Source organism: Squalius cephalus (genome assembly GCF_949319135.1).
Source record: "Squalius cephalus genome assembly, chromosome: 16".
NCBI classification, from domain to species: domain Eukaryota; kingdom Metazoa; phylum Chordata; class Actinopteri; order Cypriniformes; family Leuciscidae; genus Squalius; species Squalius cephalus.
Window position 1 is genome coordinate 10362495 of NC_137137.1, and position 23885 is coordinate 10386379.

The 23885-nt window shown below is 36.2% G+C and overlaps 2 protein-coding genes across 3 annotated transcripts; one reads left to right on the plus strand and one right to left on the minus strand.

Moving 5' to 3' along the window:
• Window positions 1-109: 109 nt before the first annotated feature.
• fsd1 (fibronectin type III and SPRY domain containing 1) lies at window positions 110-9741 on the plus strand. The gene is made up of 13 exons (XM_079896876.1): window positions 110-228; window positions 1465-1560; window positions 1706-1837; window positions 2868-2969; window positions 3349-3371; window positions 3704-3825; window positions 4910-5119; window positions 5205-5303; window positions 6102-6249; window positions 6465-6547; window positions 6654-6905; window positions 7775-7863; window positions 8572-9741. Exons 1-13 carry the CDS (start codon window positions 214-216, stop codon window positions 8680-8682), a joined length of 1482 nt encoding a protein of 493 aa, XP_079753002.1. The 5' UTR covers window positions 110-213; the 3' UTR covers window positions 8683-9741.
• A 961-nt stretch (window positions 9742-10702) lies between these two features.
• On the minus strand, window positions 10703-23811 carry stap2b (signal transducing adaptor family member 2b). Of its 2 annotated transcripts, none has more exons than XM_079896880.1 (14): window positions 23632-23811; window positions 22507-22635; window positions 19872-19943; window positions 19541-19660; window positions 19283-19339; window positions 17446-17597; window positions 16284-16415; window positions 15926-15995; window positions 15341-15443; window positions 14158-14253; window positions 13947-14012; window positions 13757-13822; window positions 12445-12558; window positions 10703-12331 (listed from the first exon to the last, which is right to left on the minus strand). In XM_079896880.1, exons 1-14 carry the CDS (start codon window positions 23686-23688, stop codon window positions 12288-12290), a joined length of 1278 nt encoding a protein of 425 aa, XP_079753006.1. In that variant the 5' UTR covers window positions 23689-23811; the 3' UTR covers window positions 10703-12287. The 2 variants fall into 2 exon arrangements, with proteins under 2 accessions (XP_079753006.1, XP_079753007.1); XM_079896881.1 differs by lacking the exon at window positions 23632-23811 and adding an exon at window positions 22843-22926.
• Between the last annotated feature and the right edge of the window lie 74 nt (window positions 23812-23885).

The following is a 23885-nucleotide window of genomic DNA, read 5'->3' on the forward strand; positions in this document are numbered from 1 at the left end:
GAACAATAACAGTGGTGTTGTGAGATGTATTAGGAAAACTACATTACCCAGCATCCATGTTGTGCGCCTGCGCAGAACTCTCTATGCCGCTAATGAGTCGTTGAGGGATGCAATGCTCCATAGCAACATCAGTACCAGCGGAGGAGCGCTATAGCGGACGACCTGGGATAAATATCCTGAGAATATCTGAAACAGGTGCTGCATGCTGACAGCATGGACGACCAGAAGGTAAGCAGCAACCGCTGTTTTAGAGAAATTATCACTGATACGCGTCTGATGACAAAGAAAGAAGATGCTGCGTTTTAAAAGAGATAAGTTACTAAAGACGAAATACCGTTAGCTCGTAGCTTCACTTCCAAATGTCCTCCGCCCATTGTGTAAGTGGAAATGTGTCGTTGTAAAAGACAGTCTGGAAGTAACATCTTCACATCGTTAGGATTTCTACAGTGTTTTAAATCCATGATGCAGACATGAAGATTTCCCCAAAATGTTGATCAACAACAGTCAGTCTGGATCCCCAGAAACCGCCCTGGTTCTCGCAGCTCTGTAACGTGAAACGAGTATTGTTTGAAATATTTATTAGAGGAAATGTTCTTAAGGGAGGAAATAACATTTCTGTGCAGTGATACATGAAAAACCACAAGCCAGAACAAATTTTTGGTGCAGGGAAACACCAAACCGGCCTGTATTGTTAGAAGCTTCAGGCTTCAGGGAGGCGCCCCGGATATAAAGCCGCTTCTGCGTGGCTCATCATCAGTGACTTAATCCAATACAAGCAGCCTGGATGAGATGAGAATGAAACATGACATTTCTGATCTACCCTGCACAGTAATTTACAGTAATATCAGCTCATTCTCCTTCCTCTGTCTAACGTGCTTTACAAGTCTCTGCTCGTGTCCCAAGGCAACACTCAAAAATAGACAATGAAATTATGACGCCGATAGGAAAGTATTATCTGAATTACATCAAACAAATTGTGTTGAAGGTGCAGTCAGTCATTTTTTGCTAACTAAACAGATTTTTTTTAGTGTAAAAAAATGAAATAGCACTTTTGAGAAATATTAAAATTATTCCAGTCATATCAGTCTAAATTAGTCCTCCCTAATGGGCGCTACCATGTTAAGGTCACATGACCAACCATCAGTTCCATCAGCTTAAAAAAACTGGCATGCATAGTAATAAAAGTTGTTATATATTAATTCTATATAATATTCTTATATTATTTTAATTAAAGGTGTAAAATTGTCTAAACATAATTGAATTCTGCTACAGAAAATGGTAATTCAAAGCAATGATACACATCTAATAGGACTATAGCAATGAACTCATGTAAAAACCTTTTGCTTCATCTGCTTCGCGAGACTGCACGTGCAACCATTGTTAACCTATTATTGGTTTGATTACGTATTGGTATTTTATGACTCATTGTATGAATGCATTTGTGATTTCACATGCATGTTTCAGGAGTCACTGAGGAAGATTATCACTACGTTGGCTCTGAAGAATGAAGAGATTCAGAACTTCATCTGCTGTCTAAAGCAGAATCTAGAGAACCTAGAGGTAATCACCATAGTAAGCCTTCTCTTTTTACTCGCATTTAGTTAGTGAACTTTTTGATGAATCAGGAAATGTCTTTGAAGCTCTCAGATAAAGACAAGTCAATACAGCTTTAACTCTGCATTCACTCTGGTGGTGGTGTTTGCAGGCGAACTCAAACCGAGCGCAGGAGGATCTGGAGTCAGAGTTTAGTTCTCTTCATGCTGTCCTGGACGAATTGAAAGAGGGCATGGTGACACGCATCAAGCAGGAAAGAGCCAGCCGCACATATGAGCTACAGGTGAGAGCACTGGATGAGCTCAGATCAATGGAATGATCCCTGGACAAAATACAGATTAACAAATTCAACCTAAATGTATTCAGATGTTTTATATTTTCAAGTCTGAGTGATCAGATATAATCAGTAAAAGGCAGAGTGAGATGGCTTTAGAACTTGTGCATGACTTAGATGTGTCATGTTAAGAGAAGGATAATAAGAAATCCTTGAGGATTAGTGTCTGTGTCTGTGTATAATCCATCTTTGTGTACGTGTACATCTGAAACACAGCATTTTACAACACACATAGCATTTTACAACACACATTCTTCACCATTAGACGTAGTAAAGAGCGTAATGACGGAGGTCAAAGTAAATTTGACCTTCTGAAGAATATAATTTAAAAGCACATTCTCTTGTATGTGTGACCCTGAAGTCACAGTGTGAAAACATTGAGGTTAACCATTTTATCCGCTCGTGTTTTACCCTTGTGTTTGCAGTTATTATATACTCCATGATATATATTATATTGTTCTAATCAGTATTTTGTAATATAGGAAGCCCTATGATCAAGACAATGAAGTTTTTCTTCTTTTTTTTTTTTTGAACACCACCGTTCAAAAGTTTGGGGTCTGTACGATTTTTTTCTCTTACACTCACGAAGGCATTTATTTGATCAAAAATATAGTAAAACAGTAATACTGTAAAATATTATTACAATTTAAAATAGCTGTTTTAAATTTTTTATATATTTCAAAATGCCATTTTTGCCTAAATGACAATAACTGGAACGGGTAGCAAACAAACTGGAACAAAGCAGCAATGTAGAAAAGCATTCAAATCAAGTGCAAATAAGGTTAAGCCTCCAGTTCCAAGAATAACAGCAGTATGCAAAATACAAGAACGCTACAGCAATTTAGCATACTGCTAGAGATAAATCAATTTGATAAGACCAAAACCGTATATGGTCTTTAAAGATGAGTAGAGTTATGTAAACCATTCTGGATTATGTAATTGTCCAGTGATATTATGAATATTCTGATTGTCTTTTCAGAGCCAGCTGAGCGCATGCACCAAAGCCCTAGAGAGCTCAGAGGAGCTGTTGGAATTAGCCAATCAGACGCTCTGCTCATCCGGGAATGACAGCTTCACTCAGGTAACGCCCACTTGGAATGTTTCCACCATTACAAGTCATCTATTCAGACTAAATAACTTTATGGTGTTTCAACCTATTACCTTTTTTGATACATATTTGAATATAGTTATATTTATACAACTTCTTTTAGGACATTTGTCCTCAAATATTTACATTAAGCATTTATGATGATTATTTGATTGTGTGTTTACAACCGTTTGTCACTGCTGTTGCTTTTTCTAACAAAGTGGCAAATTGTGTCAGAGGCTGCTGGCTTTTCTTGCTAACACGTGCTGGTATGACTGATGTATTGTGTGTTGTTGAGACTCAATGAGACTCAGTTCTCTTGCTCCCTATCTCTTTCTGTCTCTTCCTTTTTTCTCTTTCCTCTCTGCTGCAGGCGGCCAAAGACATAAAGGATAGGTACTGTACAACTGTCCATACTTAGATCTTTGATTGAGTTCAATGCCCACAGTGTAGAACATCTTCAAACATTCCTCCCATGAAAGTTCATTCATTTTATTATTAACTCATTTAATATAAATAGATTTAGCAAATTATAGTCATTTTTATTAGTTCTCATTTCGTCTGTCTCCCCGGGTGTGTGCCTGTGTATATGCATGCCATGGAGTGATTTATTGTGCCTTCATTGACATTTCCTTCATTAAATTCCCATGTTCCTGTTCTCAGTCTGTCAGTTTTATTGTCTTTGTAGACTGACTATAAGTGTTTATTGCGGGTCTGTGTGTCTGCAGTGTGACTATGGCTCCAGCGTTCCGGCTGTCCCTGAAAGCAAAGGCCAGCGACAGTATGAATCACATGATGGTGGACTTCACTCAGGAAAGAAACATGCTAAAGGCCATCACATTTCTTCCAGGTCAGTGTGGCATAAATGAGAAAAGCTCATAAACAATTTAAGCAAAGGCCAGTCGACACACCTAGATTTCAGCCTACTTTGCATGTTAACAGTTTTATTAGCAGGATTGCCAGGTCTGTGTAACAAAACCAGCCCAAAGGCCAATCAAAAATAGCCAAAAACTAGCCCAATGACCCTATCCAAAGATGAAAACTCAATGTATGTTGCTCCCATACCTAAAATACTTGTTTAACGTGTGTTATACACAATTTCAACTTGGAAATCACTAAATAGCCAAGTACAGTTTAGAAGTAAAACTGACTTGTCTTTACAACACATGAAACAGTTTTCATAAAGGTACTCAAAGGCCCCACCCTCACAAAACTCATAATCTAGCACAGTTTTATCATTGGTAGAATGTAAAATATTTCAAAACAAGCATTTCAATCAAATACTTTTTTTTACAGATTTTCTTGTTAACTGTTAAAACCGTTTATTGTTGTGCATGTAAACGCACTTTGTGTTTTTAATAAACTAAACATACCAGAAGTAATCCCTCAATACAGCCTGAGGCTGGGTCATATGATGCTATTTATGATCAAATTAAATCAAGTTACATTTTTTTAGAAATGTTTTAAATACATTATAATGAATTTAATAAATAATTAACTATATATATATATATATATATATATATATATATATATATATATGTATATATATATATATATATATGTATGTAATGTGTTTGTGTGTAAAGAAACTTATAAACTACAAACTAATTGAAACTAAGAACACTGTGTGAAATAAACTATATATATATATATATATATACATAAATATATATATGTATATATATATATTTATATATATATATATATATATATATATATATATATATATATATATATATAATTATAATCTGTGTGTTTGTGTGTGTGTATACATTTTGAAATATCCAAATATACATTTTGAAATACAATAATTTCAGAATTCCCGTGTCACATGATCCAGATTGTTGGGACTCATGAAAATGTTAGGCTTTGGCTAGTATCTCTGACCAAAGGACTCCAGTATCAGATATCTCTGTTCCTCTCACCTTTAGTGCCTGCCACGCCAGAAATTCTCGTGGCTGAATGCCAGGTGTTTGATAACACAGTCACAGTGGTGTGGACCTTACCTGAAGCCGACTCCAAAATCGACCACTACATCCTGGAATATCGGAGAACCAATCATGAAGGTCCCCCTCGGGCTCGAGAAGACTATCCCTGGATGGTGATGGAAGGGATAAAAGAAACTGAGTACACACTCACAGGTAAGTGCTGATGTTTGTTTTAGATGTTATCTTTTCTTGAGTAGATTTTGATAAAGCGGTGACCGTGATGTCATTTGTTTTTCAGGCCTTCGTTTTGACACGCGTTACATGACCTTTAGAGTGAAGGCGTGCAATAAAGCTGTGGCGGGTGAATTCTCAGAGCCAGTTTCTCTAGAAACACATGGTAGGCTGCACTTACACACATACACACACACAGGGTAATGAGGCATGAAGTTTCTTCTCCTCACAGAAAAGAGTCTTTCGGAGGTTACAAAGCACTACCCCTACTAAAACTGTTTGTTAAAGACTGATTTAGAGACCACAACTGTAGTACGTCTGCCTCTTTGTGAAATACAATTTAGGGCTGTCAATTTAATGTTAACTTAGTGTAATTCATTTTAAAATAACAATAATGATATATGGAAGTAATTATGCCCCCTATACATGAATGCCTGTTCAGTACATTATAATGTCCTTTCTGAAATTTCTTTATTTAGAGTATGTTGATTAATTGGCATATAATGTAATTATAATTTTAAAAAAGCTCAGATAAGCTGCATGTTTCAGAGTGAAGCGCGGTACTTTGTTACATTCGAGAAGCTCATTCATCTGTTTTCAGTGTTTGGGTCATTTATAACATGCAATTTGGAAGGCAACATCATGCACCAACCATCTTCCCAAACTTGTAATGAGAAGTGCTTATAAACCTACTTAACACTCAACTAACCAAAAGAGAAACTTAAGGGCAACCTGTAGTTTTGCTTAATATCTTTATTTGGTAATGATAGGTAAAACATATTATTATTATTGTTTTTATTAATATTATTATTACAAAGTCATATTGATATACAATTTCAAAACAAGCACAGTAAACCTTTTTATCAGAAAAATTGCAATTAATCCCCCCCCCCCCCCCCCCGGAGGTGTTGAAAACATGGAAAAATCAACTTAACCTTTATCTCTTCTTCTTGTTTGCTTTCAGCATTCGTCTTTAAACTTGACGCAGGTTCATCCCATCAGAACCTGAAGGTGGAGGATCTCAGCGTGGAATGGGACAGCAGTGGTGGGAAGGTCCAGGACATCCGTAAGGAAAAGAACAGGACCAACTCTCCCATGCATTCTCCTGCCAGGTCAGATTCACACCTACATATCTTCTCACACTTAAATGTGCTGTACATTGACAGCAGTGCCACTGAACAGCAAATGCATTTGTTTGGTTATTGCTTCTCATGGATGGTATAGTCAGAAAACATGCTGTGAAATGTTTGTATGCCAGTCTTTGCCCAGCCATAAGCCAGTTAAACTGTCGCGCTCGTCCCATCTCATAATTTGTTTTCTCCCTCAGGACAGCCATGATGTCCCCCAAAAGAGCTCCATCTGCTAGAGTGGGCCGAGACCGCTTCACAGCTGAGTCTTACACTGTCCTGGGTGAGTCAACACAAACATATTACACAGAAGAGCTACAAGACATCGAAGAACTCTCGACTTTGAGTGTGTTCATTCAAAAACTCCCCAATTTCTCTCCAATGTTCAGGAGACACCATGATCGATGCCGGGCAGCATTACTGGGAGGTACGGTTTGATAAGGAGAGTAAGGCGTTTGCAGTGGGGATCGCTTTGCGGTCTCTAGGTCGCTTTGATCAGCTGGGGAAGAGTAACGCTTCCTGGTGCATCCACCTGAACAACTGGCTTCAGCAGAGCTTCACAGCCAAGCACAACAATAAAGCCAGAACACTGGACTGCCCCATTCCGGACCGCATCGGCATTTACTGCAACTACGAAGAGGGTGAGTTAAGCTATAAAAATGACAAAATGAAGGACAGTGTCACAGTTTGCCTGTTGTTAGCTCTGAAGCTAACTTGGTAGCTATGATGAAAACAAATTGACAGTGTTTGCAGTGTGAGAAACAGCAGTCACCTATTGTATATTTTATATAGTGGTCAAGCGATATATCAGCTTTGGTCGATATTTGGAATTTTTTAAATACATGTTTTGGCCGATAAGTGTTGGAAGCGGGACTTTTATTTTGACAGCGCCAGAACTTTTATACAAATTTGTGTGGACAGGAGAGCTGTCACTGGACGTGCATGAGCGACAAACTTTGAATCCTTGATTTCAAACTATGTTGGCACTATATCCATTTGGTCACTATGCCAATATTCATGTCATACTGTGTAATGTATGTAAAATTAGCATTACCTGGTCTTTATTTGAGAAAATATGACTCCCAGACAGACTTAATAGATTACTGAGTGCACTCTTGGCTACAGTGTTTACTTCCTTTTTTTAATCAAAATGTCTTTATTTGTGAAAAATACTAAAATCTGATTACAGAATCAATAAGTTTTTATATAAAGTATAAATCTGTTTATTTTTTTAATTATTTTTTTTTACAAAATATTCAAATAATTTGATTCATAATGATTCATTTTTAAATGAGTTCTTTCTAATTTATTTAATAATATGTCAAATACATTTTTTTTTGTTATTTTCTATCTTTAAATTAAAGCTAATGTATATTTATCACATAACATAATTTATATCTTCCATTGGTCATTGCTCTCGGAGTTATTGGCATTAACCATCAAAAATTCATATCAGTCGACCACTAATTAGTAACTACTAATTCTTCTTGTTTTACCTCACCTATTTCAGGCACATTGTCTTTTTACAACTCCAGAACCAAAACTCTCCTTCATACCTTCAGAACCAAGTTCCAGCAGCCTGTTATACCAGCCTTTATGGTAAGATACAATATACTGTAGCTCATTTTGTATTTTACAATTAAATCACACATAAATTAGGGATATTTTGAACACAGTCTTGTCAGGTAGTCAGAGTGTATGATTAAGTTAATCTGACGTGTTTCACAGTCCTTTATGTGAGATGCATTCCAAAACATCTTGATTGAGCGGAACGGAATGGAACAGAAAGAAGAGGTCTATTTTTAACTTGACACGTCATCATAAAAATGCCAGGTCATGGCACAAGATGCGCAGAAAAAAATACAAGTCACAACACGTCTGACTGCATGTGTATGGTTGAAAGAGCATTGCTTTATGCAGTGATTTTATAGTGCCGCAATTATGCTATTTTAAAGGTTACTAATTTTGTTTTTGGAGGTCACCTGCCATAGGTTTACATGCATCCAAAGTCAAAAAGCACTTCAATTTTCTCATAATATACATTGCAGCATCACCTCTTTTCTCACAGTGTCTGAAAGGATTCGATAAAGCCCTCTCTAAACCCCTCCTTTCCTCTGATTGGTCAGATGGCCTAGTCTGTTGTGATTGGTCTACTGCTTGCAGCGCGTGTCGCAAACAAAACGCCCGTCACCATTATCTGAATTTCAGCTCAGGAGGTCTCCTCAGCACTTGTATACACAGTGATACGAACGGACTTTTGTTTCTACAAAAACACATCAGCCTCATGCTCTCTTTCACCCCCTATAGGTGTGGAATGGGAGTTTCTCAGTGCAGACGGGCCTTCAGGTACCCAGTATCGTGTTGAGCGGTCAGAAGAGAAACAGCAATACAAGCAGCTCTAATGCCAGCCTTACCTAGATCATACTTCCCTGATAAACATACACTCTAGAATTGCTACATGTATGCATAGGTTTGGAGAACACCTGGCTAACCCTGACACAACAAGCCTGGAGGCTCTTCCTATCATCACTATGTCATGCCAGCCCAGGGGGAGAGCTGTTCTAGTTGGCCTTCCTCATTCCTTTTAGCTCACTGGTCTGGATTCTGTGCCTTTCAGTGTCCTGAATTAAGACATGATGGGGGTATTACTCTATTTCAACATGCAATGAGCTTTTAATAGCCTTGAGTTCATGTGTATATCACTAGGGCCAAACGTTGTATTGTTTTTAGCATTCAAACCACAGTATTTGAGCCACATTTGAACAGTTATTTCAATGCAACAGCAGCATGTCTGAAATCTCAGTTGAAACTGTATTATATTTACACACTGAATGTCTTAAATGATATGCCTCAAATTCTGCTACATTAGCTGCTTCCGTAAACAAACCTTTTTAAACTTACACTTAGTATCAGAGTAGCACAATAATCTTAAGCTAAATCATCAACGTCAAATGCCTTTTATAGAATGTATTAATTCAGCAGTTCCAGCATCTGAGGGAGGAGGCAGGTTTAACAAACCATTTGTTTGTGTTTGTGTGTGTCTATGTTCATGATCTGTCACCCAGAATCTTGATGCAAATATTTACCAGAATTTACTTTTCTGTATGCCTGCTGCAATTACGTATTACATATTACAGAAGACTGATTTTTTGCCATATTGCGGTCCTCTTAAAAGGGATAGTTCACCCAAAAATTAAAATTCTATCATTTACTCATCCTTAAGTTGTTCCAAACCTATATGACTTTGTTTTGATAGTTAAGTCAAGAGTTAATATTCCCCTTAAAGGTGCAGTAAGCAATTTCTGAGGTATACTGTTGATATTTGAAAACAACCCAAATAAACACACCGCTCCCTTCATTGCTCCGCCCCTAAAATGCAGGAACACGCAGTGCAAGAGTGGATCTCTTTATCATAGCTGAAGCGAAGCAAATTTATGCTTAGTGAAAAATAAAGCGAAGTTGATGAACGAATGACAAGGAAGAACAAAGAATGAACATGCAGCACACAAGAGTATATACAAGCAAGAGTTCGTTGTTAAGGTCCTTGCACACTGAGTCCGAAAATTTCATATGCGTTTTTTCGTATTTGTCATGCTAAAAAATGGTCACGCACAGAAAACTTGCACACGGAGCGAAAAGAAAAAAAAAATTCGCCAACAATAATACAAAATTGAGTCTTCAAGCATTGAGGATGATTTTGCTGTGTTTCACAAAACCATGATATGCTGTTGTTGTAATGTTAGCTATAGTGACAAGACCGTTATGAGTGGCAACTAAAGGTCCTTGCACACTGAGTCCGAAATTTTCACACGTTAAAAAATAAATACAACCTCACGTTGTGTGAATCACATTTACACACTGCCTCCAAAACTTTCGTCCGTCATAAAAAAAAATTCTGATCGGATTCAATTTTCTGTGTTTTTCGCATCTGTAGCAAGCATTTGAGGTGTTTTGACAATTCAGAGCCACCGTACAAGCGAACGCCAAAATCCAGAACTGTTCAGGATCAACTGGTTCACGGAAATTGATGGTCTTCTTTTTAATATGTAGCTTCAGTATCGCTAGCAAAGCATCAAACTGAGCCGCTGACATCCTGATGTAAACTTTGAATCACTTGGGACAATCCCGCAGCTCCTTGTCCTTGATAAGGAGGTGGAACTCTCCTTCCTCTCTGCGCAATCTCAGGATTGGATGGACCCAAAATTTCCTTTCTTTTTCTCTTTTTAAGAAGAGAGAGGACAACAAAACCAATGTTACTCTCCCTCTTTCTCACTCTCTCTCCTCCCCCATCGTGAGTGGACACGCCCGCTACTGCTAATTGGCTAAAAGTGTGTTGTGGTGCTTACTGCACCTTTAAGTGAACTGTTAACTCAAACCACTTCAAATGGATCATTGCTAGATTTAAACTCTGGAAACAAAATCAGTCTGAATCATGTCTGAATTAGATTGTCCAATTTATTGAAAAGAGCTGACTCAAGATTATGATTCATTCATGAATCGGACATCAATGCTACTTTCATTAACTCTTCAAAGAGAACTAGGATTTTATTTTTTTTGAAAGACAAATTAAATTTCAGTCTGTTAATCACACAAAGCTATCAAATGACTTCTAAAGAAAAATATCCCACTCATGCTGGTTTCAAATGATTTGTAAAGCCTGAAAGCTCCATGTTGTAACTGCATTGAAAAGAGCAATCTCAAAAGAAAGTCAGTCATTCAGTTTTGAAGCGACACGAGGATGAGTAAGCTAATGTAATATAATCTGCAATGCTTTTAATCAAACATCTGAACATTTGAAACATTTCTGTCTAAAGAAAGTCAAACTGTAAAGTCGTACTATTACGCCACCTGTTACGTCAATAAAACAAATGCCAAACATACTTGTTGTCTTGCACAACCACACAAGAAAAAAAGTATGACACAGTGTACGTTTTTTTCCGTGATCATTGTATTGTTATTAAAATACATAGAATAAAACATGTCATGTTTTAACAGGAACAGAAAGACAACATTCGTTTGATCCGTTTCTCTATCTGGAGAAAGAAGACCTGCAACTTCCCCACATAGTAAAGTCAGAGCATAATTCATCATATGTGACTCTGGATCACAAAACCAGTCTTATGTTGCACGGGTATATTTGTGGCAATAGCCAACAAAACATTGTATGGGTCAAAATTATAGATTTTTCTTTTATGCCAAAAATCATTAGGATATTAAGTAAAGATCATATTCCATGAAGATATTTTGTAAATTTCCCACCTTAAATATAAAACATTTATTTTTGTGAATGGATGCAGCACTATCGCCAATAGAAATTGACAACTTTAAAGGCGATTTTCTCAATATTTCGATTTTTCTGTACCCTCAGATTCCAGATTTTCACATAGTTGTATTTCGGCCAAATATTGTCCTATCCTAACAAACCATACATCAATGGAAAGATTATGTATTCAGCTTTCAGATGATGTATACATCTCAATTTTAAAAAAATTACTCATAAGACTGGTTTTGTGGTACAGGGTCACATATCACCAACAACTCTTATAATTTTAGCAAACCTGATATTTTTTTTATATCAGAGGCAGAGAAAAGAGACATAGACCAGCTAGCCAATACATAGGAATTCAAGACAAAACATTTATACGTGACTATTCACATGAATAATCTCTGAAATTGTGATAAATCAACAGTATGTCAGTGAGATAAACTTGCAATTTGAGTTTGACTACACAAACAACAGTAGTGATTTACAATCAGCAGCTACAATGTGGCACACAATGATCCATATGTTGGTCTAATAAATTATTGTAAAGAACTAATAGATCTTAATGCTGAAAGGATCAATAAAGAAAACTTGATTCAAGGGCCTTTTTGTTGATCCAGCCAACTGGACAAATCTCACAGATACAGCGTTCAGGTGAGTAAAGTTGCATATCCATACATCTGCTGGCTTAATACTAAGGAATTCTTCCTAGCTCAACAATGAAACCATTATTATTATCATCATCTTATTGAGATTAAGATTATTCCTGGATACCTCGTCTCCTAAAAGCGTCCTGGAGCTCATCTGTTAAAAACAAAAGCATAGTAAAAGATAAAATCACATATATCAGAAGCAGGAAATGTTGGTTTGATTTGAAAGGAAAAATATTTAGAGTGAAACAATGGCTTATGTCTTACTTATGTCAACACTAAGCTCACGCTTGGAGAATTTCTCAGGCAAGCCTGACAAACTGTTGCTTCGGGACGGTGTTTTAGAGTAGCCAGGAGGTACCAAAGCTTTTCTTTCACCATCTACATCAAAGAAGAACACATTAGAATGCTTTTCTTTGAGATCATTGGTAACAAAATCCAAAGATCCAGCATAACACTGGGACAGTGATGACAGCGCTGGGATGTTAATTCGGACTAAATGCCTTGTATTTGCACCAAGACATGTCAAACTTGCTCTGACAAAATGTATAAAGCAGTTCATCATTGCAACATCTCCCCCCACATGATCTCTGATGACAAGATATCACTATATCAGACCGGGCAACAATCTCTCAAAAACAATTCATTTCTGTCAGGAGCACTATCGTCAAATACGATTGACAATTAGCAGTTTGGATTGGCGTTATGGTTCTGTTCTGGGCAAGAAATCCCTGCGCATCCATGCAGCCTAGCATGGATAAGAGCAGGGAGAGCAGAAACAAACAAGGTATATGGGTAAACAGAACAGAACAGCTTACTGTTCTTACTGTTAACATAATTCGAGAATTTATTCTGATTCAAGGGGAATAAAAATGCCAAATCTTGACTGGGGATGTAGGAGGGTAATTAGCTCCTGAGAAACACAATAGCTGTTGATAATACTGAAGAAGCTTATGTATACAGTGATAGGCATCGTATTCCTATAGGTAGACGTGGATCAGCTGATGCGAGCTTGACTAACGTGACCTGCCAGAACTGACGCTACGCTTGATATTGAACACACCTGAATTGGTATTTAGGTCTACGGGCATCGAAATCTGATGCGGCAAACACCGCCCTGCTAAAAAAAAGAGTGATATCTGGAAGTCTCTCTATTTTTATAAGTAATATAGTGAAATATTATTACAATTTAACATTTCTATTTTATATGTAATTTATTCTTGTGATGGACTTGTATAGTGCTCAAGAAACATTTATCAATAATGAGATTTTTTTTCCCCATTATTTTTGTGGATAATTTTTTTTTTTTTTTTTTTGATGAACAAAAAGTTCTAAAGAACAGCATTTATGTGAAATATATATATTTTTTGGTAACAAAATACCTTTACTATCACTTTTGCTCAATTGAATGCATCCTTCCTGAATAAAAGTATTGACTTCTATTAAAAAACATCTTACTGACCCTAGACATTTAAAATGACATATTGTACATTGCACAACAAAAAGGCAACTATTAAAAAAAAAAAAAAAAAAAAGAGGAAATGCTGGAATGGAAAATTGTAATGGCTATTCGTGTCACCTGGAGGACGTGGTAGGACAGGAGGTCTCGTACATGTGCTCGGATCCTCCTTATACTCTGCAGTATCTGGAAAAACATACTCAACAGGATCAACAACATGCTTTAGAAACACAATTTAAAACAATTAATCAGTAAATCAACTGCAAAACACTGAAGGAAGCTAAAAACACTCAAGTGTTCAAGGACTCACCTGAACAATTTAGGTATTCGTTTTCATGCGGGTAGGATTCTGAATTTGGCATGAGATTCTTTGTACCTAAACATACAAATCAAGATTTATTTATTTTTCTATTACATTTCATGTTTTCTAAAAGTAGAGCTAGTCAGACATTCATTAAACCCAATACAATATGTTTTGCAATTTGTATGGGTGCTTTTAGATGATGCTAAAGATGTATTACCTGGTTTGGGGGGAGGCAAAGGAGGAGTAGGCGAAGGGACATTTCTGAGACAATGTTCACTTATCTCACCATTTTCTTCATTGGACTTAACAATTACTGAGAAAAAAAAAGAATAGTACAGATCAGGCCTATTGAACTAGCTTGTGCAAGGTTGCCAGTTATTTCTCCCAGACTGCTTTCTTTGAGTTGAAATAAAGTAATATTATTATTTGCTGTAAAACTCGAATGCCTGCCCTGCTCTGTGGAGAATGTGTGTCTCAATTGTCAATCAATACAAACACTGCTGTCATTAAGTCAGAAAAAGAGAGAAGAAACACCACCAGTTTCAACTAGAATGAAATGATAAGTATTAGTTCACATTACAGAACGAACAAGTTCTCAACCAGACGATTTTATTTTCATAGTTTCGGCTCCGGCATCAGCTTGTTTTACTCTGTTATGGACCAATTTTGAAAGCACTTTTTGGATGATTTTTTTTTAAATGTTTTCTCATTTTAATGTTATTTTTCTCTACTGGGTGGTTTCTCATGAAAAAGAAAAAGAAAGCTTAAAACACTTATGCTTTATGTGATGAAGAAATATGTTTAGTCTAAACATGGCTAGACAAATAAAACAAAACCGAAAAGAACTTGAAAAGCAAACATTTAGAAACTGCACAAGAACATATATATAATATATATATATATATTTTGTGCAATGTATTTTTGTATGTTCAAAGAGCAATCTGACCTGAATAAAATAAGTTCAAATAATATTTTTGTTAGCCAACTAGAAACCTATGGTCTACACCATTCTTATTCACCTCTCATTTAACCTCTGATTTTAGGGATAAGTTATGGGTAGGGATAGGGTTAGGACTGTTTATGGACAGTAATGTTTTGCCAATGTCTTGACAAAATCAAGGCGACCGGAAACCCATGTCTAACATTAGTTAAAACTTTTTCAAAAAGAGCAACAGTGGAATAGTTCTTTTCAGTTTGTCAATCATTCTTTAAGTGACACAAATTTCTATGACGTGGTGACGTATTTAGGTCTGTTTTGCAACCTACCGCACATGTCATTCATCTTTCATTGTGTTGTAAACATTTTCTAGATCAATGATTCATACCAACAAGTATGTCAGTCTGGCTGACAGACAAGATTTTCCTTAAATACTTTCCAAAAAACACAAATAGCATCTTACCGAAATTTTTCTCATAGTGTTCCTCTATCAGAAGAGGCACCAAAACCCCACCGGCCTTCTCCACCAGGTAGGTGATGACTTCATGCAAGGTGGCACAGGTGATCTGTGTGTTTGTGAACATGGTGTGTGAACAAACTCACATTGTCTGATACATCAGTGAACATTTCTTTTCTTCAGATCAAAAACTTCAAATGAACAAGAAGGAAAAATTGAAGGGTGTGGTTTCCAGAAAAAAAAAAAAGACTAGAGATAGGGCTGCTCAAAACACAAATTATCTAACATATATAAAGCTCTGTGGTAAATGCCAAGAAGTATATATAACACCTCAGCTGTACTGATTCCCAAAACTGACCCATAAAACTTTCTTATCAGAACTTCCTCTTTGTTTCCAAAGTAATCACACCTTAAGCCTTTCGAAAGAACTCGGAGTTCACACAAAATTACAAGTTTATAGATGGTTAAATGAATCCTTAGATGTTCTGGAGAGTGTTCCTATTAGACTCAAGCTTTTATTGTGCATATTGTGAACATCACAGGCTTTTAATCTAAAGTGATTTGAAAATGAAAGAACAATGTATTACTTACAGGAGTCTCAAGGGCAATGATGAATCCTCCTTCAGGCCTCCGAGACACACGATAATGCTTGAATACTGGTCTGTTGGGCGCAAGAGTTGACTCTTTAGGATATTCATTCTTAACTGACACAGCTATATTCAGTTTTATTCAAGCAGATCTTCCCAGAACATGCCGACTATTGTGTAACACGTTTTATTCATCAGATCAAAGTGCAAGGTTCAAAACTATTGAATCAGAATGAGGAGCAATTCAGAAGATAAAGTGAAGGGAATAAAGCAATCTCTGATAATGCATTTACAAGCTGTCTGTCCAGCAAATAGATTCAACATGGTTCTGTACTGAGTATAGATGAGAGTGTGTGTTTTACTTGTTAATAACTTGGCGAGTGGTGAGAGCAAAAGACTTCCCATCGCTGCTCGGCCGCAGCAGTAGGTTTCCCAGATTGGAGTTCCTTTCCAATAAGATTTCAGCTTCGACGTGAGTGACATTATGATAGCAACTGCACAAAGCATCATTGAAATATTAAACAACAGGCATGATTGTATTAATTCATTCAGTCATTATGTTCACACGCACACCAGAAATTGAAATTGAAAGTCTTTAAAGTTGGCATGAAACAGAAGTTGCGATCATCTTTTTTCCCTATTGAATTAAAGATTATGAGGGCATGTGAATTTAAAAAAACATGTGCACAGATAAATAATTTATAACAAATACTGCCATATTTCATAAAAAAACAAGAATTGTCCATTTTCATTTCAAGGTTATTTTATAACACCAACGTACATGCAAGCCCTCATACATGCCGTGCCACCAGTAAGCTGTTTTCTGTTACTTTAGTAGCACAGTCTTTTGTGTAAAAATGTGTTTACATGACCATAATATAAGCCACGTTTCGAAACCCAGGTGCATTTAACTGCTCTCTCTTAAGCCAAGGTCACACTAGACTTTGAACATGCACAATTTCGTTGAACACTGCAACAGAGGTGATATGACTTCATGCTGCAACGTCTTTTTTTAAATATAAATTCAACACATAAATAAAAATAAACCCGCAAAGTAAAAATATGACGTCATATCACGCATATGTGTATGAATGGAAGTCAATGGAACCAGAAGTAGAGTGTGCCAACCCTTTGTGCTAATCCTTTAAATGGCATTAGGAAATGGAAAAGGTCGCATGCATGTAAATGTGGTCACTTACAGAACAATGCATTATTAAAAGTGAAGTGTGTAATTTCCATTGAGTATTTTTCCTACTTATTTCCCCAAACACTCTCCCCATCTGCCATTGGTCAGGCAAACAGTTAGCGCCACCCCAGATTAACACTACTGGTTGAGCTAATGCTGTGTTGGGTTGGGTTGGTCAACAACCAATGGTGTGAGTTTGGAGCGGGACTATCTGTTTGATGCCTCTGCTTATTAAGCTGGGATAGGAGAAAGTATACTAAACATCAAAGATATTACACACATCACCTTTAATCTTTAACACTACATTAACGCTAATAAAGCAAGTGGTTTTAACTTACAAAGGCATGTCTGGCACTGCGCTAACATATGGGTCAGAATCCTGGGATGGTGGAGGAGCTGAAAGAAGCCACTGCCTCTTTGTCTCTTTGTCAATTATTTCCTTCATCATGTGAATCTGGCCAGGCAGAAGGTTCAGAGTTGGCACAGATAGCTGAAGGACAGAAACAGCGAGAATTATTGGTCGGTATTTATCTGACTGTTTATGGGTACATTTCATTCAGCTCCCTATTGTGAATCAGTATATCGTGTACATGAATTCGGGCACTGGTAAGGACCCTGACTCACTACACATTGGGACACTGATGGCTCTATTTTCCTAAGTTCTCGATGTTCAGCGTCTCTACTGGCATTTATGAACAACAGCAGCAGAGATATCTTTCTCACGTGTTTATGTAATTTAAAAGTACATTACGATGTTACATATCCCTGCAACATTTAAGAACATCAGTTAATTATAAATGTTAGCTAGAGTGGGATTACAAATTTAAGAATATGTTTAAGATCTGCTGATCCTACATCCTGACATAACATCACATGAAGAACTAAGGTGAAGTACATTGTATTTAACATTTAAGGTTAAGTTGATGATATCAGATGAATGACTCCTAGCAGGAGGTTTCTGCCAGTCCTGTTCTCTTATTTTAAATCAAATGAGCCAGATTACGGAAACTCTCACCTTTTGTCTTTAATGGCTCTTGAAGCCCCTGTCCCATTCTTTGAATATTATGCTGATTGGATTAGGACTGGTGATACTCTAGAGCACAGGTGTCAAACTCAGTTCCTGGAGGGCCACAGCCCTACACAGTTTTGTTCCAACCCTGCTTCAACACACACACACCTACAGTTTTCAAATAAGCCTGAAGGACTTGATTAGCTGATCAGGTGTGTTTAATTAGGGTTGAAGCTAAACTCTGCAGGGCTGTGGCCCTCCAGGAACTGAGTTTGACACCCCTGCTCTAGAGTCTGAGGTGGGTTCCTATAACTGTATACTTTATTTGCATACTTTGGTTAAAAATTTCTAAGCACTGCCCTTAAAACCTATGTAAACCACAATGTACACTGCCTTAGTTGGACTTGATGACTGCAGCAACGAAACAGCACATTCTCAATAAAGAATCCTGTTGAAGATACATCAAAGTCTCCTGGTCTTCACTTCTGAGTTTCCTACACTAGATAATGTTCATTAACTGTCTAGCAATGTATTTTCATGCTAAAACATAATAACATTTTGTTTTTCAAAACATCTTTCGCATGTCATGATGTGAGTTGGGTCACGTGACACGCTTCAGAATTTCCGTGAGCATCGATGCTTCCCTGGTTTCGCTTTGTGGGACTTTTTAGGGAGTGAACATTTCAGTGCACCTGAATGATTTTGCGATTGAGACAGCACTTAAAATGGCCGAATCCCTGATCAGTGCCCTGACTACTGAACTAGGGAGCTGATTGAGACGTGTACAAAGGACTGTTTTTGGTGGTACATGCTGACAAACAAAGACATATAGAGAGGTACTGACAGTTCATCACATAGATGATTGCAAGTGAAAAACTCTCTCTGGTTTAGCAAACATTAACCTTGGAGATCAAGAAAAAAGGGATAAGTTGAGAAGATCAGAAATCACCACCCAATTATTGGCTTTATATGTGAATAAAACAAAGCTATTACATAAGTTCCCTTTTGCAAATGGGGTTTATCTGGCTAACAGACCTCCATAAAAGTCAAAATATATAAATAGTATTAAAAATCCTAAAGCTTTCTGTTACATGATATGCTCTGAGATTTTTAGACACCATTGTATACTAAAGATTCTTCTTTTTTTTTTCAAAAGCACAACTGACCTTAGAAACTGAGAGCATGAAGCCTTTCCACAGTTCTCGCGCCTCAAGGCTGGGCGCCTGAGAAAAGAGAAAAGGGACGACAATGCATGATATTGGGCTTGTATTAACAGATCTAAATAACTCAAGGTTAAACAGCTGTAAGCGTATTGCAGTAGAATCAATGGAAGATTAGTTTGGCAGATTTGTGTAGTGTGCCATCACTTAAATGACATAAGGAAAAGGAAAATGGTGTCATCTTGACAATCATTAATCACCTACAATCATCCTGATGTCTTCATTTTTCATGTGCAGTGTGAATCCAGCGGCGTTCAGGTTTCGGTCACGACAGCAGACATCTGACACGGAGATGAGATCAGAGAGCTCCAGCTTCTCTATATACTGCATTCACAAGCACAAGCAAACAGTTGATGCACAAATAATCCATTCTCTATGTAGACAAACGCATACAAACAAACAGCCTTCAGGACTGCAAGCTTGCATTTAAATACATTTATGCCAATATACATACGTTACAAAATGTACACACATATCAAAATGATTTTCTAGTAGTCAAAAGTAAACTTAAAAGGAAGATTGTAAAAACACTTACGACAATGTCTTTGGTGTTATTGTAGAAAAAGAGTGAATTTCCACACAAACTGGTCCAGAGTTTACGACCCATCTATGAAAAGAAAAGGAAATATTTACTGAAAATAAATCATTTCTGAATAATAAAACAAATATTTACTGAAATAAATAACTACTGGACAACCATAAATATTTCTTATTAATTTTACACCATAACGTTTATATGTATTTATAGGTTTAGTATAGTGCTTTCATAAACTGAATATGTTTGGAATTATTGACAATGGTTTATGTTGATAAAATGTTGGCAAATTATTATTTGAGTTAATGTTGACAAATTATCACTAGTTAATTCATTAAATACATACTTGTGGAAAGACTGAATTGGTTTGTACAAATGAAAGGAATGTAGAAAACAACGGAACATTCTTTTCTTCAGAAAGAACAGTACAGAAACAAGACTTGACCAAAGGCGCGATTATATTTTATTTGATTTTAACCAGTTTCAGTCTTTATATATCTTCAGTTATAATCCCAAACTATCAAGAATGTCTGTCATCAAAGCGCACATCATAATGCAAAACATTTAGGTAAGCTAAGACCCAATTTGTAAAAAAATACCACCCCTTTACTAAAAACGTCTTTACAATGCAAATCCTTTATCTGTATGTTTGATCTGCATGCAAGCACGCCACCAGACCAGTTTTTGTTTTTCAATTTCACATTTGTAGGGAAACAGTTCCCATGTTGCAACTGACACTAGTGTGACGCTCTTTTGATGACAACTTCTGCTCTCTTGATGATTACCGGTCACTTTATATTAGGTGTCTTTACTATTAACTTTTTTTTTTTTTTTTTACAATTTGCATTTGCTAGAACATACTGTGTCCATAAAGACTTTTCTGTGAAGCTATTACAAAATGCACATTTGTTAAAGTCAATGCAGGACTCAAATAAACAGTGTATGAATATTACATTTCCTGTTTATATGAATAAAATAAAAATGTAAAAAAGTCAAACAAATGTTACTATTTTTTAAATCAAAAGTTGTATTTGTTAACATTAGTTATTGCACTGTGAAATAACGTGAACAAACAATGAGCAACTGTATTTATATTAACGAACATTAACTAAGATGAATAAAAGGTGTAAAAATGTACTGCTCACTGTGAGTTCATGTTACTGCATTAACTAATGTTAACAAATGAGACCTTATTGTAAAGTGTTACCCATATTTCCAACAGAAAAATACATAGGTATAACTAAGAGATGTACAACTTTTGAAATAAATTTCAAAATAAGCAGTTAAAGACATAAAAACTTATGTTCAAGATTAGTCGTGAAAGAATTCAAATAACTGTGCCATTTAAAGAGGGATGATCCTTCTACAGAAAACTGAGATACAAGTTGATTAAAGATTTACAGTAAAACTACAAATGAGTTACAAAATAGTAACCAATGGTCATGATAAGAAGACGGTCCACAATGTTGACTGTATCTGAAGCCCAGTAAATTAAATAAGTTCCTTGCTTTCATGAAAACAGGAGATTTAAAATGATTTTCATTTTGAAGCTAATGGGTCTAATAATGAACTGGTTTAAAAACTACTAATACACAACCGAATACATCAGAGTTACACAAATTCATTTTATTTTTAATAATCCGATCAATTAGAAATTGTTTTGTAAACTATAAACTTTTCACTTTTTACACTGTATAAGCCAAATAAAATCATTACACATGATGAAGATACATATATATGTATGTGTGTGTGTGTGTGTCCCACAATAAAAGCCATATTTTCCCACATGAGAGTTCAGAGTCCCAAGTAAAGACTTTGTTCGAAGGACATTATAATTTTACAATATACAAGTTTGTGAGATTGTTTACAAATTATATATATATATATATATATATATATATATAGATATATAGATAGATATAGATATATAGATAGATAGAGTCAAACCAAAATCTATTCAGACACTTTCAACATTTCTCACATCATCACAGGTTATTCGCTATAGTTTAGAAAATGGTAATAAAATATGACAAGAACTCAGAGTTATCAAATCAATTGATATTTCACTGTTTTTGGCCATTCTTCTGTTAGACTGTCTCACAAATGAATTAAGTTGAATAGCTCTCAGCTGTAAAATTAAGTCCACACAATTAGATAATACCAATTTAGGTCAACGAATTACCAAGCAATGCTTAATTTTGTTCAGTCTGTGGTGTAAAATCATTAGCAATTAAAGCAAAAACACTTAAGAAAAACATGGTCAGGTCAAAGTGTCTGAATTTTTGGTCCCGTATTTTTTTTTATCAATTTTACTGGTAGTTCACTGTATGAAGAATTTTTGGGATTAATATGTCACAGATTACTTTATTTTGCTATCCTCACTTACATACTAGAACTATAGTGTCCTGCACCCACTAGTAAAATATAAAAAATTATATCTAGTTTCTGAATAATTTTTGGTTTGACTGTGTATGTATGTGTGTGTATATATATATATATATATATATATATAAAATATATGTATGTATATATGTATGTATGTGTGTGTGTGTGTGTGTATGTATATGTATGTATGTATATAATTAAATAAATTGGTGGTTTAAACACCGCGTGCACTTGTATATATTACACTCACCTTGTCTTTGATGGATTTCTTTTCCAGAAAGCCTTCGTGATAACATGTTGGCAGCTGAGATCTCGCTCGTCTATCGCGATTTGTTGCTGCCATAACTTCAGAAGTTACACTCCCGCCAACTACAAACTTCTTATAAAACAATTCAGGTGTTTGAAAGAAGAAGCTTCACTGTCCACATGCACGTTTAATGCTTTATTAAACGGTCAGATAGCCTACATCACAGAGTTCAGGTGCTAAAGCTTTATAAAAAGTTAGTGACGAACAGGAACCCTGTGGACTAAAAATGACTATTTGAAGAGTTCTACGTGCTGTCATACTTAACTCCCACCCCCTTACCTGTACTCAGGTAAGTCAAGTTCGCTAAGTTGCCGGAAGGCACGAAAGTCCCGCCCATTGAGAAGAAACGTAAGGCCAGGCCACCTGTAGACAAAAAACCCATCACCGCAGGCAAGTAAACGAAACCATTCGAGGAAATACCAGAGATAAAAATACTATGCAAAAAAGATTTCCTTATAGCTAGTTTCCAATAAGGCATTACAAAAAACAGGTTACAATACTGTATCGTGGAATATATGTAGAGTATGTGCCATTACGTTTCAAAGAGAAAAACTCTGAACAACCTGATTCGGTAACACTTTATTTTAGTGTCCTTGTTACATGTACTTCCCATAGTAATAACAGTAAATGATGCATAATTACATGACACTAACCCTCAACCAAATCCTAATCCTACCCCTATTAAGTAGCCTACGTGTAGTTGCTTAATATTACTAAGTACTTAAATATATAATTACACTGTAACAACAACACTTTAAAATAAAGTGTAACCCCTGATTCATATCAGTACGAGATTATGATTACAGTATTTAAAATACATTTTACCAGTGTGCAATGTGTGCGTGTATCAGAGACAGTTGGAGGTTAGATTTAAAATAAAAAAGTCGTTGTCTTAAACATTTCAGGATTCGGCTGATGACATGATGATTGATGTTTTCTATTTTTCATATGCACTGGAATAATACGGCGTTCTTTGGCGACATCTAACGGTGAGAACATTTAACAGTGACACTACGTTCCATTCATACCGTAAACCCTATATTATCCACGCATTTTGCCCAAACAAACCATCTGTCCACTGCTGGGTCCCAGTCGACTGCTCATTTGACCGTGGTCCAGGGCCATTAGAAACTGTATCTAAACTGATATAACGTTAACCACAAAATGTTAAACAATCGCAGCCAATTTGCTTGTAATATTTCCGCGAATATGTCTTCCGTTGTAACAGCAATGCAAACCACATCCGTCCTCCTGTGCCACAAACACCGCTAATTTATAAAAGAGAGTAAATGACAAGGACGGGTAGGAAGGAGAAAGGGGAG

Excerpts from the sequence above, each read along its gene's own strand:
- fsd1 (XM_079896876.1), top strand. Across the intron at positions 3,372-3,703 it reads GCCAAAGACATAAAGGATAG|TGTGACTATGGCTCCAGCGT; the intron begins GTACTGTACAAC and ends GTGTGTCTGCAG. Across the intron at positions 5,304-6,101 it reads AGTTTCTCTAGAAACACATG|CATTCGTCTTTAAACTTGAC; the intron begins GTAGGCTGCACT and ends GTTTGCTTTCAG.
- stap2b (XM_079896880.1), bottom strand. The coding sequence starts at position 23,688 with ATGGCCCTGGACCACGGTCAAATGAGCAGTCGACTGGGACCCAGCAGT. Across the intron at positions 12,559-13,756 it reads TGTCCTACCACGTCCTCCAG|ATGGTGAAAGAAAAGCTTTG; the intron begins GTGACACGAATA and ends TCTTTGATGTAG. Across the intron at positions 12,332-12,444 it reads TGAGCTTAGTGTTGACATAA|ATGAGCTCCAGGACGCTTTT; the intron begins GTAAGACATAAG and ends TGTTTTTAACAG.